The sequence below is a fragment of the Choloepus didactylus genome, chromosome 1 (assembly GCF_015220235.1).
Source record: "Choloepus didactylus isolate mChoDid1 chromosome 1, mChoDid1.pri, whole genome shotgun sequence".
Classification (NCBI taxonomy): Eukaryota; Metazoa; Chordata; class Mammalia; order Pilosa; family Megalonychidae; genus Choloepus; species Choloepus didactylus.
In genome coordinates, this window is record NC_051307.1 from 193567485 (window position 1) to 193587009 (window position 19525).

Consider the following 19525-nt stretch of genomic DNA (forward strand, 5'->3'; position numbering starts at 1 on the left):
AGCATGAACTTGCTTTTCTCCATAGACTTGTTATAAATCATGTTCAAGTTACCAGGTCAGCCTGTATAAACAGATTTTACTCAGTAACATGGCTAAAATGTTTTGCCTTTGCAACAACAAGGAAATGATTCTATAAGATATTTTTTCCTCAAGGAAAATGTATCATAGCACTTCTTATAAAGCTACACAGTCTACAGATACAAGCCCTTTGGTATTGGCCAGTGGAAGAGCTCAGTTCAGAACATGTTTTAGTCTCATTTTCCAGAATGATAACTTGGGGTGGAGTGGGAAAACCCCTTTTCCAAAGGGGGTGGAAAAGTGGTTAAAGATACATGCTAAAGTATAGCATGAGTGGGCAGGGGACCTGGGTTCCTCCTTCAAACATACTATTTCTTAAAGTGTAGCCTGCAGATCAATTACTGTATCCTTGAATTGTCCCCTAGAATGTTCATTAAAAATATAGATCTCTATGCCCTGCTCCAGTATTACTGAGTCAAAACATTGAACACATAATACTACTTAGTAAATTATTTTAAAATATCTTACGATCCTTGTGGACAAGAATCACCTCATTTTCTCATTTACATAAATTGTCAGTTTCTACAGTGGACACTGAAACAAGTCTTTGTTGAGCTTTTGGTGTCAGGTGATCTTTGTGATTGTAAAAATCCAGTGTTGGAAGAGTGATTTTAGGAATAATCACATTCCTCCAAAATAGGGCTTTAGGGAACAACTTCCAACTGAATTAAAATATATTTAAACTCCTTGTATGATAATAGAAAACACAATTCACACTTAAAATATTTTATTCCACATTTCTACACATTAGTAAATACCCTGTATCTTAAATTGTATTTCTAGATGAACTTGTTTTGGGGCAGACTTTGTAATAAAGGATATCTTGTTGTTAGGATATCCAGGGGGCCATGATCTCTTAAACTGTTCTCATTTGCAAAAGCTCCCTGGGTGATTTCAGTTTTTTTCCTGGATAGTGCACAATAAAGTCAACATACAGAAATAAATTAGATGCTAAGATTTTTATATATGTGAAATGATTTAAAATTTTTATATATAGATTGAAATAGCATTCATTCCTTTTGGTAATATCTATTTATAAAATATCATTACTATAAAATTTAAACTTGAGAAGCATACTAATAAAGGTGCTTTTATTTGTTTTGCAAACTTTTGTTTGCAAAATTATTTTACTTCTTAGTAAAAGTCTGTAATCCAGTGTTCCAGTCCAGACACTGAAATCTACGGTGTTTTGAAGGTATTTTGGATGGCATCATATATATCAGAAAAGAAAAGAGTTGACCTGTTTATATGAATTTTCAGCAAGAGAAGCTAAAAAGGAAGCACCTTTGGGAACTCAAGGTCAAGGAGCAGCTGATTTTGAGTACTTTTCCCCCCTCCCTGGCTTTCATCATTAGAGATTTTATGATTTTTTTTCATTACCTTAGGTAATTATGCTTTCTGACATTCTGAATATCTGACTTTATAAAGGAGGCATTTTGTAAAGAGGAGCTTTCACTTAAAGGTTGAGCAGTGACAGTACTGTGGTTGAGGTGTCTGAAAGGAGACTTGAAGTATGTGTTTCACTACCTCACATAGTAAAAGCATTTTGGGCTTTTGTGGCAGATAATCAATATTTAGCATGCCATCCCAGCGATTTATGACTATTAAAATCAAACAACTAAGTTTAAGTCCTAATGGTTTTTGATTAACTTTTTTAGGGTATCTGAAGTATACTATACAACAGTTTTGAAAATCCTGCGTGGACAATGGCTACCCAAGGTTTGTGTCATAAGTGTTTGGTTACTGTATTGGGGCTCTGCTTCATTGCCATTAACCCAGTCTGGTTCAGATTCCCCTGCTTTCTTCTCTCCCTGCTTACTTGTCAGGCTACCTTTTGCTCAGTTTTCTGCTCACTGCTCTTACTGGCTTGGTGAAATAGCAAACAAGCCACCAGCAGGAACCTAGTCTAGAGGACTGCTTCTGGAGCTGGGTGCAGTAACCATTCTTCCACTGATTCAGTGAGTAATGGTTAGTTGGTCTCCAAGGATGTAGAATATTTCATGACTGAGCTAATCCTGGCTATCATTCTCTTATTTTTGGCTGTCTTTCAGATTTCACTTTATTCCTAAAAATATTTTAATGGGTATATGACAGGTTTTTTTTTTTTTTAAATTAAGGTAACATATCTATGATAGTAATGCTTATGCTATTTTATCTTTACAGCTGATTTGATGGAGTTGGACATGGCCATGGAGCCAGACAGAAAAGCAGCTGTTAGTCACTGGCAGCAACAGTCTTACCTGGACTCTGGAATCCATTCTGGTGCCACTACCACGGCTCCTTCTCTGAGTGGTAAAGGCAATCCTGAAGAAGAAGATGTAGATACTACCCAAGTATTGTATGAATGGGAACAGGGATTTTCTCAGTCCTTCACTCAAGAACAAGTAGCTGGTAAGAGTCTTACTGAAAATTGAAATGCAGTTTTGAGAATTAACTGTTCTTAAAAAAGTTAGTGTGTAATAACTTAAGATGGTGTGGTGAAGAAAAGGGAGTGATTTCCGCTACCAAATTACTATTTAGGATAGCACGCATTCAGATAAATGCTGAACTATGGATGGTGAGTGTTGAATTTACCTTTTCCAGATATTGATGGACAGTATGCAATGACTCGAGCTCAGAGGGTACGAGCTGCTATGTTCCCTGAGACGTTAGATGAGGGTATGCAGATCCCATCTACACAGTTCGATGCAGCTCATCCCACTAATGTCCAGCGCTTGGCTGAACCATCACAGATGCTGAAGCATGCAGTTGTAAATTTGATTAACTATCAAGATGATGCGGAGCTTGCCACACGTGCAATCCCTGAACTGACAAAACTGCTGAATGATGAGGACCAGGTAAGCAATGGCATGGCTGAATCTTCACTTTGCTTTGAAGGAAATTCTTGAGGAAATAGCCTAAAAAAATCTACCTAATATCAGTATCGGAAAACTGACGATGTCTCTTAATTCCTGTTTTATAGGTGGTGGTTAACAAGGCTGCAGTTATGGTCCATCAGCTTTCTAAAAAGGAAGCTTCCAGACACGCCATCATGCGTTCTCCTCAGATGGTGTCTGCTATCGTACGCACCATGCAGAATACAAATGATGTGGAAACAGCCCGGTGTACTGCTGGGACCTTGCACAACCTTTCCCATCACCGTGAGGGCTTGTTGGCCATCTTTAAGTCTGGAGGCATCCCTGCTCTGGTGAAGATGCTTGGGTAAGATAACATAGTTGAATGCCTGAAGCCAAGAAGTAGAAGAGAACAATCACAGCATTTCTGATGAGTCTTTTTTTCTTCCTCAGTTCACCAGTGGATTCTGTCTTGTTTTATGCCATTACAACTCTCCACAATCTTTTATTACATCAAGAAGGAGCTAAAATGGCAGTGCGTTTAGCCGGTGGGCTGCAGAAAATGGTTGCCTTGCTCAACAAAACAAATGTGAAATTCTTGGCTATTACAACAGACTGCCTCCAGATTTTAGCTTATGGCAATCAAGAAAGCAAGGTAAAATCTTATCTATTTTCAATGTGATTGTCATGGAACACCAGGGACCCATGATATCATGATATTCCTTGACTCTTGCAGATGTGTAGTATGCCTCACCCTTTGAATTGATCCTAGAAAAATTGGTCATCGCTATTGCTTTAAATATTTGTGTGTATGTAAGGTACTGTGCTAGGCACTAGGGATACAGCAGGCAAGGTTCTCTTTTAGCTTTTATTCTTGAGTGAGACATAGACATTGAAATAATAATGTAATTACTATTTAATTCATGTGTTTGGAAGATGTAGAAGTGCTGTGAGAGTATGTAACAAGTGATTAGCTCCAGTTTAAGGATTAAGGGAGGCCTCTTAGAGGAAGTGATAGTTGCACTTAACTCTCAGGGAGGAGAAGGGATTAGGATTATTGACTAGATGAAGGTCATAGAGAGGAAGTGATACTTTTGATTGAAAGTCCTACAGAGGGAGGAGTGTGGAAAGTTTTGGGAATTCAAGAAATAGAAGGAGTAAGAATGAGGAAAGGTTGGAAGTAAGACTAATTGAGGTAAGCAGGTCAGATCCTACAGGATTTTGTAGTGCATATTAAGGGTTTTGGACCTTTTAGTGAGAGCAGTGGGAGGCAGTCAAAGAATTTTCAACGGAGGCATAAAGTGATAAAATTTGTATTTAGAAAATTGAGGCAGGATAGGAAGGTGATGGGGCTAAATAGGGAATTGATGGGCAAGAGTGAATGACTATTTTTAAGGTGGCTATATATAGGAAAAGCAAAAGAGCCAAATTTTCAGGAGTTTTAAGTGCCCCTTCCACAAATTTTCAGTGAAACAGGTTTTTTTTTCTTTTTTCCATTTTAAGTGTACAGTTCTGTGACACTAAGTACATTGACATCTTTATGTAACATTCACCACTATTTCCATAACATTTTAACATCATTCCAAACAGAAATTTGTACCCATTAAGCAGTAACTCCTCATCCCCGTCCCCCCATCCCTTGGTAACCACTATTCTGCTTTCTGTCTTTGTGAATTGACTTAATATAAGTATTTCATACATGAGAAATCATACAATATCTGTTCTTCTATGTCTGGCTTATTTCACTCAACAGGTCAACATGATGTCTTCAGGGTTCATCCATCTTGTAAATATGACATCCATACTTGGGCATTACTGTTGCAAAACAATATGGTTTCTATTTTTTTTAAATTTTATGTTATTTTTTTTTCTTTTGCTATGATCAGTGTGGGAAGAAGGGAATCAGGCTAGAGTTGATGTATTCTTGGTAAGACTAGGATGCTTGGATTTGAGTGGAATGGCGTAGAAGGAGGTGTTAGAAGGGCCTGGTGAGGTGGTCTTGTAATTGGGTCCAAGAATACATTTGAGACAAGGGCAAGCTGGCTGAAATTCTTGTACAATAAGTTGATATTATGGTTTTTCTCTGGCTTTTGAATAGGATTCCAAGGCTAACAGTATATATATATATATATCTTTCTAGCTGATCATTCTGGCTAGCGGGGGACCCCAAGCTTTAGTAAATATAATGAGGACCTACACATATGAGAAACTACTGTGGACCACAAGCAGAGTACTGAAGGTGCTGTCTGTCTGCTCTAGTAATAAGCCGGCTATTGTAGAAGCTGGTAAGTATACGTGTCTATTCAGAGGTCTCACATACACAGTGTCTGTGGTTCTGATTTTAGAGTACCTTTATTAGGAAAAGGTAATGGAACTTGACCTCAGTGGGCTGAAAATAGATGGTCCTATTCAGTTTGTAGCCACTAATCATATTCAAAGTATAAGTTCCGCTTGCTACCCACATCAAGTGCTATTTAAAGCTAGTTTATGCAGAGTTCCTGTTACCCATGAAAAATGACATTTAGTACTTGGCCTGATAAAATTTGTTTTTAATGTTGATCTTGGGCAAGTCCATTATTTGCTTTGCTGCCAAATCCATAATATATGGGTGGAATTGTTATGACAAATTCTATTAGAGTACAGTTATATGTGGGAAGATGATTTCCTTCATTTGTTAGTGGATGCTCTCGACCATTGTTTATAATGCTATTTTGTATTGCCAGTGAACAAATGGTCTAATGTGAAAAATTAATTTTTAAGTATTTTTTTTTGTATTTTTAATGAGACAATTTGTATGTGGTAGTGTATATTGTGTGCCTCTTGGTAGCAGAAGTGAGGAGTGAATAGTCTGCAACAGAGCCTATTTTATTTTTGTCATGGAGATAGTTACTCCTCAACTGCCCGGTGTCCTTTCTTTTTTCAGTAACTCACCCAACAACTTCTACCTGGCCTCTCAAACTTCAGCTAAGAACTGGAAAAGGAAAAATACAGAGACATTTAATAGAAGAAAATGTAGGAAATGAAGTGTAGGATTGATAACAGATCTATTTTTTCTACATGGTTAGAATAATTTTACTTGAGATTTTTTTAAAAAAATCTTTATTTTGAAATAATTTCAAGCTTACAGGACAGTTGCAAAAATAATACAAAACCAATACAAAGAGCCCCAGTGCTTCAGTATTTGTAGGAAAGAGGAGGATTATGATTGCCCAGGATAGTTGCTTGCTAGTGGGACAGGAGACTTAGATAAATATAGCTGGGTTCATACAGACAGGAATGGTGGAAATGCTGACAGTTATTCCAGAATTATCTGTAATGCTTTTTAAAAATACAGATTCTTGGGTACCATTTTAGATTTATTTAATCAGAATCACTGGAGTGTTAATTTTTTTATCAGGACAATTTTAATAGCTATTTGAAGTGACAAAGTTAGTATAGATAGCTGGAGGCCTGGGAATCTTCATTTTAAGAACTTCCTAGATTATTCTGTTCATTTGTTTGTTCTGAAAATATTCAGCATCTAATGTGTTTCAGGCACAGTAATAGGCACATGGTATATACATTGGATAATAAAACAGGTATGATACCTGTGCTTAATAGAGTCTGGTAAAGGTGGCAAAAATATGCAAAAAGGGTGGTTACAAATTGGAATGAGTGTTACAAGAGCAAGGAACAGTAGATAATGATTCAGAATTAATGGGTGGGGGGTTGGCTAATTAGGGAAAGGGAAGGGGGAGGTGCTTCCTGAGAAGGGGATCTTAAATGGAGAGCACAGGATGGGAGGGAACCTGTCTACATGAGAAGTGGGAGTGTTAAGTGCTTTCCAGCAAAGAAAAGAAACATCATGAGGTACGTCCTGAAGGTAGGAAAGAAATTATGTGGTTCTAGGCACTGAAGAGAAAGTCTGTATAACTAGAACTTAATGAGTGCTGGGTTGAATGGCCCAGGATGAGATTGATGAGCCATTGCAGGACTTTTGAGGCTGCAGTAAGATGTTTATTCTTGGAGTTTTATTCATATATTCAGCCACCTTTGGAACCACAGATGTAGAATACTTATAAGTCTGGAAGGCTAGGTGGGATCCAAATTCTAAAGGGTTCTTCAAGTTTATGCTAAAATTTGGCCTTTATCTAGATAATGAGAAGCCATTAGTAGTTGTTGAGCCATGGCATAGCCTCACAGCAAGTATGTTTGGAATACTAATACTAGCATTGCCTAGATTAACAGTTTGAATGACCAAAGGCAACAGACCAGGCCACAGAGATGTGTTATGCATTTCTAGAATGGAATAGTTCAGTGTTAGAAGTAGATAGCTGAGGGTGGATGTTGGAAGAATCCATAGAATGTAATGATATAGGGGCTAAAGGTGCACCAATTGTGGAGAGGAAAACATTGGAAGATAAATGGAACTATTGGAAGGGAGTGTTAATTTTTGCAACAACATCCTTTAAACAGCTGACTTATTTGAAGTGACTTAAAGGTCAGTAGGTAGCTGAAAATGTATGGTATTGGAAAGCCAGGAGAGTCAGGACTAGAGATTTGTGAGTTGCCCTGTTCATGTAAGCAGGAGGGAAGAGGGGAAGTGGGTTGAGTGTTCATCTGCATGGGACTCTTACCCAAGACCTGTTGAATAAGAATGTGTGTTGTATGGGTTTTAATTTTTGAAATCTTTACAGGCCATTCTGATAGGCACCTGGGGTTAAGATCCACTTTCTTAGAGTTAATAGCTACAATAGAGGGAGGGAATAAAATCTGTGAGAAAGAGAGAGGGTAGAGGAATCTCTGGTTACTTAACAAGTATTTATTGAGCATCAACCTTGTGCAAGTGGAGCTACTTTGAGGTAAACCAGATAGACATGATTGTTGTCTAGTAGAGGAGGTAGATATAATCATAGTTGTGATAAATGTTATGAAGGAAAAGTACAGGATGCCATGAGAATTATAGCAAGTAAACCTAACCTACTTTGAGGAAATAAATCAGACCTGAAGGATAAACAAGGAGACAAGGGAAACTTGCTTACTGCATTCAGAAGTGATTTGAATCAGAGACAGATGGGTAAATTAAACTAGTACATGGAAAATTGGGCTTTCATTTATGTTCCTCTGTGAGAGTTAACATCCCTCATTAAGGGTCCTCAGCTTTGGAAGGTTGTAAACCTTTGGAGTAGATGTCTTGGGAGTCAGTAACTTCTCTACAGTCCCTGGCAGTAAGTGTTTCATTGCCTTCTTTCTGGACTGTTATCCCAGGAATTCACATCGCTCCTTCAGGTCTTTACTCAGATATCGGCCTCACACTGAGGGTTTACCTTACTTAAAATTGTACCCTCCCCCTTCTCTTTTCCTGTATTGTTTCTCTCCATAGCACTTAATACCACCTGACATATTGTATAATTTTGCTTTATCAGTTGTGTATTGTTTATTGTCTGTGTCTCCTCCAGCTGGACAATAAACTCCATGAGGGTTAGGGATATTCCTGTATTTTCCTCATTGGTGTATCTCCAACTCTCAGAACAGTATCTGGCACTTGATAAACATTTTTTGAAATGAATGGATGAAAGGAAATATGATGAAAGGATATTTCCTTGAGGGAATTGTGAAGATGAATGAAGGCTTTTTCCCACATAGGGAAGGAACAATAGATAACTTGACAGAAATTGTCCCTTGTGGGGTGAACTGATAAAGAAAGGGAAACTGAGCAAGATCTTAGAAAATGAGAGGAAATAAAGTACTTAAGTGGAGTGGTAAGCTTTGGAAATAGAGTGACACTTCCTAAGACTAGAGAAGCCATTTAGGGCTGATAATTAGGAATTTCTAGATAATGGTCATTGCCTTAGATCCTTCTTAAATTTTCTAGGTGGAATGCAAGCCTTAGGACTTCACCTGACAGATCCAAGTCAACGTCTTGTTCAAAACTGTCTTTGGACTCTTAGAAATCTTTCAGATGCTGCCACTAAACAGGTAAATTCTGAGTAAATCTGTGCCTTGGTGATAGTCAAGTTGAATATGTACTGAACATTTGTTTTTATCTCCATAGGAAGGAATGGAAGGCCTTCTTGGGACTCTTGTTCAACTTCTGGGTTCAGATGATATAAATGTGGTCACCTGTGCAGCTGGAATCCTTTCTAACCTCACTTGCAATAATTATAAGAACAAGATGATGGTGTGCCAGGTGGGTGGAATAGAGGCTCTTGTGCGTACTGTCCTTCGTGCTGGTGACAGGGAAGACATCACTGAGCCTGCCATCTGTGCTCTTCGTCATCTGACCAGTCGACACCAGGAAGCAGAGATGGCCCAGAATGCTGTTCGCCTTCACTATGGATTACCAGTTGTGGTTAAACTCCTACATCCACCATCCCACTGGCCTCTGATAAAGGTAAATTGTCAACCAAAGTAGAAGGCTACAGAATTAAAAATGAACCAACTCTAGCTTCAACTATTGGATAGCTTTTTAGGCACAAGGGATTGGTAAATAGTTGTATTTCTTACTTCTGTATCCATATGGGCTGGGGGTAGGGTTCCAAAACGGCTACTTTCATTTGATACCTATAGATTTAGTGTGGTGGGAATTTGAGGTGAAGAAAATGATGTGTTGAGTTGTATGGCAGTTCATTCTTTACTCTTCCTTCTTTATCTGCAGGCTACTGTTGGGTTGATTCGAAACCTTGCTCTTTGTCCAGCAAATCATGCACCATTGCGTGAGCAGGGAGCCATTCCACGATTAGTTCAGTTGCTGGTTCGTGCACATCAGGACACTCAGCGCCGTACATCCATGGGTGGAACACAGCAGCAGTTTGTGGTAGGTAAATCTTAATAGTGACACCTGGCTTTTTAAAGAGAAAGCATCAATCCATAGGCTCCTGAACGTCTTTGGTCTTCGGCTTTCTCCATCCGCCCCCTTCCTGAAGAGCTGCTTGGGACTAAAGGAAACTGACATAGTTTCTGTGGCTACAGAGAAGATAAGGAATAACATGGCCTGTAGTGATGGGGTTCAGGTCCTTGGACATGTCTTGCATTTTCCAAAGGAAGTATGGGATGTGATTTACTAGTATGGTTAGGCATTTCATACAGTACTCTCATTTAATCCATTTAGAGATTCATCTCTTTAGGAAGTAGTAGAGCCATAATTTGAACCCAAATCTCTCTGTTTTCACAGCCTCCATCTCCCACTACAACATGAATTTTGCCTATAACATGCTTTTTAATCCTAGAAAGATTCAAACTGTTTTCACAGACCTAAAAATATAATAACAAATTCAAGAATAAGTAGTAGAGTTCTGGAATCTTTACCCATAATATTCTCAGCGTAACCCTTTGATGTCAAGTTTGCAGTCTTGAAATGAGCCTTATTACAAGTGTGTAAAGTAAAGATAATTCTGATTCCTAAAAACTTATTTTAAGACTCAGACCTTCAAAGAATTCCCTCTTATTTAATTAGGTTACTTTAGAAAACAAGGATAGACCCTACCAGAAGAGGTTTTGGAAATCCCATATTGCTCGTTTTTAAGTGTATGCATTCATATTAGATGGCTTTGGCTTTCTCCATTTGTTACTTTTGGTATTGGCCTTACTCCGTGCAATACCTTAATAGAATGCAAAAGGCACCTTTTTTTTTAAAATCTTTTCTGGGAAGAAAGTCGTTTTTGTATCCTCATAAAAATCAAGTTGTTTTAAAAAGTTGCTAAAAATAGCAGAATCATAACTTTTTTTAAAAAACTCGGAAACCCAGAGAATAGGGGAAACAGGTGGTATTGACACTTTGCAAATGCTTCCTTCTTTCTTCTGTATAGGCCATCAGTTGAATAGTCATGCCATTAGACATGAATAATACATTGGAGAGGGTAAGAGAGTGAATTTTCTAATGGCAACTCGCAGATTATTTTAGCAATTGGTGATGAAACTTTGCCAAATTTCCACTAAATACACAAAAAATAGAGGGGACTTGTGAAAGAAAAGCATTGACATAGTCTGAACATTACTTTTCTATCTCTGTATCTTCTGTTTTACATACCTTTTACCCAGAATGGTTGGTGTCTTCACTGTAAGAAAGTTTTCTTTCGCTTTCAGAGGCATAGTGAAGCTGCCTCTGACACAGCACTGTATAAGGAAGAGGTGGGAAGGAGATATTCCTTAGAAATAGTGCTACTGTGAGGCGCTTAACAGTGGCATTCACCTTAATTGAATCTTTATTCCTGAGCTAATTGCAAATTATGGGAACTTAGGGTATATAATGTGATAACTGTAGTAACTGCCAGTAAGAACAGAAAGCCTTTCATGTTTATAATCTTCAGAGAGGTGAATATCCTATTCGTTAACCATGTTTTCCTTTGGCAGGAGGGGGTCCGCATGGAAGAAATAGTTGAAGGTTGTACTGGAGCACTTCACATCCTGGCTCGGGATGTTCACAACCGAATCGTAATCAGAGGACTAAATACCATTCCATTGTTTGTGCAGGTATGTTTTTTTCTTTAAATCTAGGTGTTCTAGATTTTATGTGTTAATAAAATTTCAGTATTTTTATGCTCAGCAAAATTTCAGAAAACTAGAACTAGGGATCAAAGTAGGGACTTTGATGTTTACTTTTTCATCTACTATCACCATTACTTTATTAAAAAACAACATCCTGCCCATGCTCCCTGCCAAAGTATGAAAAATGGAATTTCAATATGTGGAGTCCTTTAAGTGGAATACATTTTTTAAATTCATTTTTATTGACATATATTCCTATACTGTGCACTCATACAAAGCATACTTTCAGTTGTTCACAGTACCATTATATAGTTGTGCGTTCATCCCCAAAATTAATTTTGGAACATCTTTGTTACCACACACACACAAATAATAAGAATAAAAATTAAAGTGAAAAAGAACAATTAAAGTAAAAAAGAACACTGGGTGCCCCCTCCCCCATTTTTCTACTCATCCATCCATACACTGGACAAAGGGGAGTGTGGTCCATATGGCTTTCCCAATCACATTGTCACCCCTCATAAGCTACATTTTTATACAATTGTCTTCAAGATCGTGGGTTCTGGGTTGTAGTTTGATAGTTGCAGGTATTTACTGCTAGCTATATTCCAGTTCATTTGAACCTAAAAATGGTTGTCTATATTGTGCCTAAGAGTACCCACCAGAGTGACCTCTCGGCTCCTTTTGGAATCTCTCTGCCACTGAAGCCTATTTCATTTCATTTCACATCTCCCTTTTGGTCAAGAAGATGTTCTCCATCCCACAATACTGGGTCTAGATTCCTCCCCGGGAGTCACACTCCATGTTGCCAGGGAGATTTACATCCCTGGGTGTCAGATCCCACGTTGGGGGTGTGGGAGGGCAGTTGATTTCACCTGCCAAGTTGGCTTAGTTAGAGAGACAGGGCCACATCTGAGCAACAAAGAGGCATTTGGGAGGAGGCTCTTAGGCACAGTTACAGGCAGGCCTAGCCTCTCCTTTGCAGCAACAGTCTTGCCAAGGGCAAGTCCCGTGGCAGAGGGTTCAGCCCATCAAACCACCAGTCCCCTGTGTCTGTGAGCACATCAGCAACCATTGAGGTGGGGAAGCCCAGCACCCCTCCATTCTCCACTAGCTCTTCAAGGTGGCTCTGCATATTTTTTTCCATTTTTTTTTAATTAACTTTTTTTTTTAAATTAACTATCAAAGGTAATTAAAAAAAAAATACAATAAAAAAAAGTTCAAACAAACCATAACAAGGGATTAAGAAAAAGACAACTAACCTAAAATAACTGCTTTATTTCCGACATGTTCCTACTCGACCCCAAGAAAATAACCTAATACAGCAACATCTCTGTGAACTTGTTCCTAACATAGCCATCAGAAATTAACAAACAATAGTCATTCTTGGGCATTCCCAGAACCTTAAATTTACCCATGATAGGTTGTCTGTTCTTATTGGGTCATTGTTCCCCCTTCATTAATTGCTCTCTATCGCTAGTTCCCCTACATTCTACATTACAAACTATTTTACATTTTTCAATGTTCACATTAGTGGTAGCATATAATATTTCTCTTTTTGTGCCTGGCTTATTTCGCTCAGCATTATGTCTTCAAGGTTCATCCATGTTCTCATATGTTTCACTACATCGTTCCTCCTTATAGCTGCGTAGTATTCCATCATGTGTACATACCACATTTTATTTATCCACTCATCTGTTGAAGGACGTTTGGGTTGTTTCCATCTCTTGGCAATTGTGAATAATGCTGCTATGAACATTGGCGTGCAGATATCTGTTCGTGTCACTGCTTTCAGATCTTCCAGGTATATACCTAGAAGTGCATTCACTGGATCGAAGGGTAACTCTATATCTAGTTTTCTAAGGAACTGCCAGACTGACTTCCAGAGTGGCTGAACCATTATAGAGTCCCACCAACAATGAATAAGATTCCCAATTTCTCCACATCCTCTCCAGCATTTGTAGTTTCCTGTTTGTTTAATGGCAGCCATTCTAATTGGTGTAAGATGGTATCTCATTGTGGTCTTGATTTGCATCTCTCTGGTCAAGCTGAACATTTTTTCACGTTTCTTGACCATTTGTATTTCCTCTCCAGAGAGCTGTCTTTTCATATCTTTTGCCCATTTTATAATTGGGTGTCTGTACTACTGTCATTGAGTTGTAGGATTTCTTTATATTTGCAAGATATCGGTCTTTTTTTTGTCAGATACATGGTTTCCAAAAATTTTTTCCCATTGAGCTGGCTGCCTCTTTACCTTTTTGACAGATTCCTTTGAGGTACAGAAACTTCTAAGCTTGAGGAGTTCCCATTTATCTATTTTTTCTTTTATTGCTTGTGCTTTGGGTGTAAGGTCTAGGAAACCTTGGGCCTACAGCCTAAAAAATATAAGGTCTTGAAGATGTTTCCCTACATTATCTTCTACAAGTTTTATGGTAGTCTTTTATATTCAGATCTTTGATCCACTTTGAGTTAATTTTTGTGTAGGGTGTGAGGTAGGGGTCTTCTTTCATTCTTTTGGATATGGATATCCAGCTCTCCCAGCCCCAGTTGTTCAAAAAACTATGTCCCAGTTCAGTGGCTTTGGGGGCCTTACCAAAGATCATTCGGCCATAGATCTGGGGGTCTATCTCCGAATTCTCAATTCAATTCCATTGATCAGTATGTCTGTCTTAGTGCCAGTACCATGCTTTTTGACTACTGTGGCTTTATAATAAGCTGCAAAGTCAGGGAGTGTAAGTCCTCCCACTTTGTTTTTCTTTTTCAGAGTGTTTTTAGCAATTCGAGGCATCTTCCCTTTCCAAATAAATTTGATAACTAGCTTTTCCAAGTCTGCAAAGTAGGTTGATGGAATTTTGATTGGGATTGCATTGAATCTGTAGGTGAGTTTGGGTAGAATTGGCATAAGTGGAATACATTTAATTTTATGAAAATTCCCTTCATTTTTCGTAGCGGGTAGAGGGAGAAACCTTGGGCCTACAGCCTAAAAAAGGAAGGAGACTTAACACTACTTTTAGGAGACGTAATAACACACTACTTTTAGAAGTGCTTAGTGCTGGAGGAAGGAAAGTTGCTGGCCTGGGTGCTGAGACACAGTTCCCCGACGAACACCAGGTTTTACAAATCTTAGCTCTATTAAAATTCTCCCCAAAGAAAGGGTTCATAGCTTTAAAAAAATTCAGTGCTCAAGATATATACACTAGGATATAAATGCGGACAATATAATTTAATACCAACAGCATGAATGCCAGTCACACTAAATTGGTGCTGTTTGCGCTACAGTGGGATGCCTGCCATGTTTTAACTTTAGATTTAGTCAGTCTTTATTTGCATGTGTTTTCTCCTTAGCTGCTTTATTCTCCCATTGAAAATATCCAAAGAGTAGCTGCAGGAGTCCTCTGTGAACTTGCTCAGGACAAGGAGGCTGCAGAAGCTATTGAAGCTGAGGGAGCCACAGCTCCTCTGACAGAATTACTTCATTCTAGGAATGAAGGTGTGGGTAAGTGAAAAAGGAACCAAAGCCTTGTACAGGTATGTACAGTAAAGCCTCAGCCTCTCCTCAAGGACCTTTGTTCTCTTACTCTGCCAGCAACATATGCAGCTGCTGTTTTGTTCCGAATGTCTGAGGACAAGCCACAAGATTATAAGAAACGGCTTTCAGTTGAGCTGACCAGTTCTCTCTTCAGAACAGAACCAATGGCTTGGAATGAGGTAGGCAGCATGAGCACCTTTATTTGGTGGTTTGCTAGAGCAGTAAGGCATGTTTTGTTGCTATTTCCCTGCAAAACACTCAGTATATGCATTTGCACTGATTACATCCTTGGCTTGAATGTTCATTATTTATGCTATCCAGCAGACTGTTCTGAGGAAGAACTACAAGCTTTAAATAGCCTGTTCAGAAACATTATAGGTTGTGCTCTTAACATTAGAATTCATAAGAGATAGATGACAATGTTATTAGTTTGAAGATTTTTCAAAAGGATGTAAGACAAAGGACAGTCTAATAAACACTGTAGATTGGAGTCTAAGCTAGCACTACCAGGTCAGTTTATCGATCCTTTATTTTAAATGCTCACCGTCATCTCTTTTTCTACTTGCATTTCTGCTATGAATTTGTCCTCAGTGTGAACCCAGAGGGATATATACAAAGGTGTTCATTGAAACAGTGTTTCTAATAAAATGAAGACCACTTCAAAAGTTTATTTAACCTGCGCCATAATGGCTAACCATGGTGTGCAGTCATAAAGTGGACTGTATTTGTTGAATGGATGGCAAGAGATTATATATATCATTAGGTGGGGGAATAAAGCAAATTGCCAAACACTGTGTAATTGGTTATTTGGATTCTTAATAAGCATCCTATTAACATGGCCACCTTTGAGCCCTGAACTTTTCCCACCTACCTCCTTCCCTGAACCTGTTCCTCTCACAGACTTCTCAGTTAATGGAACTTTGCCCTTCCATTTGGTCAGGCAAAAAATCTTGGAGCCATCCTTGATTGTTCTTTCTTTCAGATAAACAGTTCTGTTTGTCAGCAACTCCTGTTGGCTGTACCTCACATCTGACCACCTTCTCCTTACCTCTACCATCTTGTTCAAGTCACCATTATCTTTTAATTGGTTGTCTTATTTGCTCACCACCCTACCAAGTCTTTTCTCAACAGTTGCCAGAGTGATTCTGTTAAATGTAAACCAGATTATGCCTCTCTTCTACTCACAACCCTTCTGATTTTTATAGTGAATAAGCTTAGTTTTATAAAACACTTCTTACTACTTATGTGTCACTCATTGGCTGGGGGGTCCTGCGGACCAGTGCTCCAAAGCAGATGACAGTAATGCTGTCTCCCCAAGTGACCCTTGCAAGCCCCTCACTTTTTACCTCATCTCTTCCTTCCTTCCTCATTCACTCTGTTCCAGCCACATAGCTTCTCTTTCTGGTATGCATTCTCATAAGAATGTCAGTTGCATGGGGGAAGCACTTTTTGTCCGTTTTATTTACTGTTTTATTTGTTACATAGTAGGTACTTAGTACATATTTGCTTAAAACAATAAAATAGTGCATATTAATTTGTGCAAAGAATAAATTGTAATATATGTGCAAAGAACATATTTTTCTAGATGTTTGGTAGTTAAGTTTTGAGAGGTTGGGTTTCAAAGGACTTCCACTTGGAGTATTTTCTGTAATGTTTGAGTTCTTTGCTCCTTTTGTAATTTGAAAGTTAATATGTTTAAAAATATTAGAGTATACTTTGAGAATTTTCGTTTTGCTTTGTACTTGTTTCTTTAGACTGCTGATCTTGGACTTGATATTGGCGCCCAGGGAGAACCCCTTGGATATCGCCAGGATGGTATGTGTCTCATGTTTCTCAGTGAATTCCAGATCAAGCTAAAGTTCCAAACCTTTTTCCAGGGAGCCTGTTTGTTTGTTTATGTGGGAAAACCAGTATTGGCAAGGTACTACCTGTGGTTATAATCAAAGGCAGTTCTTTAATTCCATAGTCAGCAAGCGTGTCTTTAATGGAACATAGGGAATTCAGAGCCACACACTGAACAAGCAGTAGGATCACTCCACCAAATATGTATTACTACTACTGCTGGACTTTTGTAGTGCAGGATGTTACAATTTGCCTGGCTTTTTATTCTCTTTTTGGCAAGAGAACCCATAAAACCTGTGTCTGCATTCTACCAGGGAAATGAGAATATGGGAAACTCCTGTCCCCAAGCTCAGATCTGGGGTGGGTATTTACATAGTTGTACTATCATACATTGTTTTCTGAAAAGTTAATTCAAATCTGGGTAATGGAGATGGAAGATGAGGTAGACCACTAACAGCTATAACTATTTTCACTTATTAAATCGCTTAGAGCTCATAGGCTTCTTACCTACACAGATATAATTGTCTTAAGATAAAATATGTTAAGGTTTTGTTAGAAATAGTGTTTTGAGTTGTCTCAGTATTATTGTGGGTATTTCCAACAGATAGATTACATCTACCAGATCCCCTTGTTATTGCTTTTATCTTCTGCCTGTGATTTCTTGATGCCTAGGTGGTCAGGCATGCAGTAGATGGCTGCTGCTCCTCCTGCTCAGGAACCCTATGTCTCTGCCAGGGCAAATACAAAACATTCAGGGGTAGATTGATAGTGTGACTAAAACTTGCTCTTCTGCCTCTGATGGAAACATGCTTTGTCCTAGTGCCAGCCTCACAATAGCCACGCCACCCACGAAGCTATGGAGTTTTTATTTGGCTGAGAAAAGCTCAAAGTTGGATAGGTTAGAAAGGATTTCCCAGCAAATTTGCTATCCTTGGATACCCCTAACCTCAGTGTTAACTTGTATATCTGTTCTTTTCTCCCTTCCTTGCCCATTTTGTTGCCACTCCTGCCGGGCTCTTCTAGATCCCAGCTATCGTTCTTTCCACTCTGCTGGATATGGACAGGATGCCTTGGGTATGGACCCCATGATGGAGCATGAGATGGGTGGCCATCACCCTGGCGCTGACTATCCAGTTGATGGGCTGCCAGATCTGGGGCATGCCCAGGACCTGATGGATGGGCTGCCTCCAGGTGACAGCAATCAGCTGGCCTGGTTTGATACTGACCTGTAAATCATCCTTTAGGTAAGAAGTTTAAAAAGCCAGCTTGGGTGAAATACTTTTACTCTGCCTACAGAACTGAATTCAGAAAGACTTGGTTGGTAGGGTGGGAGTGGTTTAGGCCTATTTGTAAATCTGCCACAAAAACAGATACGTACTTTGACAGGAGATTTCTTGGAGCATTTGAATGTTCTCAGATTTCTGGTTGTTACATGGTAATGTGTGGAAGCTATTAACTTTAATGTTTTTTGCCACAGCTTTTGCAACTTAATACTCAAATGAGTAACATTTGCTGTTTTAAACATTAATAGCAGCCTTTCTCTCTTTATACAGCTGTATTGTCTGAACTTGCATTGTGATTGGCCTGTAGAATTGCTGAGAGGGCTCGAGGGGTGGGCTGGTATCTCAGAAAGTGCCTGACACACTAACCAAGCTGAGTTTCCTATGGGAACAATTGAAGTAAACTTTTTGTTCTGGTCCTTTTTGGTCGAGGAGTAACAATACAAATGGATTTTGGGAGTGACTCAAGAAGTGAAGAATGCACAAGAATGGATCACAAGATGGAATTTATCAAACCTTAGCCTTGCTTGTTAAATTTTTTTTTTTTAATATCTGTAATGGTACTGACTTTGCTTGCTTTGAAGTAGCTTTTTTTTTTTTTTCCCTGCAGTAACTGTTAGTTTTTTTAAGTCTCTTGTAGTGTTAAGTTATAGTGAATACTGCTGCAGCAATTTCTAATTTTTAAGAATTGAGTAATGGTATAGAACACTAATTCATAATCACTCTAATTGTAATCTGAATAAAGTGTAACATTGTGTAGCCTTTTTTGTATAAAATAGACAAATAGAAATGGTCCAATTAGTTTCCTTTTTAATATGCTTAAAATAAGCAGGTGGATCTATTTCATGCTTTTGATCAAAAACTTTATTTGGGATACGTATGGGTAGGGGTCAGTAAGAGGTGTTATTTCGAACCTTGTTTTGGACAGTTTACCAGTTGCCTTTTATCCCAAAGTAGTTGTAACCTGCTGTGATACAATGCTTCAAGAGAAAATGCAGTTATAAAAATGGTTCAAAATTAAACTTTTAATTCATTTGATTGTGTCACTTTTTTTCCTTGTTATTACATGGTTTTTGTGGGTAATAACTTTATTCAAATCAGATTCATCCTGAGGAAAATATACATATGAAATACGGGTATACCTTAGAGATACTGTGGGCTCAGTTCCAGACGACTGCAATAAAGCAGTCACTCAGATATTTTGATTTCCCAGTGCATATTAAAAGTTTTGTTTACACTATACTGAAGTCTGTTAAGTGTGCAGTAGCATTACTTATGAAAAAAACAATGTACACACCTTAATTTGTTTAACAATGTTAACCATCATCTGAACCTTCAGTGAGTCAATTTTTTTTTCTGGTGGAGAGTTTTAACTTGATGTTGGTGGCTGCTGACTGATTAAGGTGGTGGTTGCTAAAGGTTGGGGTGACTGGCAGTTTCTTAAAATAATACTGTTGTATTATTTTAAGAAGGCAATGACTTCTCTCTAGCTATGA

At 38.5% G+C, this 19525-nt stretch overlaps 1 protein-coding gene across 3 annotated transcripts in view; it reads left to right on the plus strand.

Moving 5' to 3' along the window:
- Positions 1-19067, plus strand: part of CTNNB1 (catenin beta 1) — a 41525-nt gene extending 22458 nt beyond the window's left edge. Inside the window, exons 2-16 of one of the 3 annotated variants that reach the window (XM_037847795.1) lie at positions 1737-1797; positions 2242-2469; positions 2662-2915; positions 3041-3279; positions 3366-3567; positions 5053-5197; positions 8767-8870; positions 8947-9285; positions 9550-9708; positions 11244-11363; positions 14724-14874; positions 14965-15086; positions 16662-16722; positions 17773-17993; positions 18303-19067. In XM_037847795.1, the coding sequence (XP_037703723.1) occupies positions 1785-1797; positions 2242-2469; positions 2662-2915; positions 3041-3279; positions 3366-3567; positions 5053-5197; positions 8767-8870; positions 8947-9285; positions 9550-9708; positions 11244-11363; positions 14724-14874; positions 14965-15086; positions 16662-16722; positions 17773-17981 (2346 nt within the window). In that variant the 5' untranslated portion in view covers positions 1737-1784 and the 3' untranslated portion in view covers positions 17982-17993; positions 18303-19067. Of the gene's footprint in view, positions 1-1736; positions 1798-2241; positions 2470-2661; positions 2916-3040; positions 3280-3365; positions 3568-5052; positions 5198-8766; positions 8871-8946; positions 9286-9549; positions 9709-11243; positions 11364-14723; positions 14875-14964; positions 15087-16661; positions 16723-17772 lie in introns of all 3 variants that reach the window. The other 2 variants (XM_037847801.1, XM_037847787.1) reach the window with 2 other exon arrangements.
- The last annotated feature ends 458 nt before the right edge of the window (positions 19068-19525 follow it).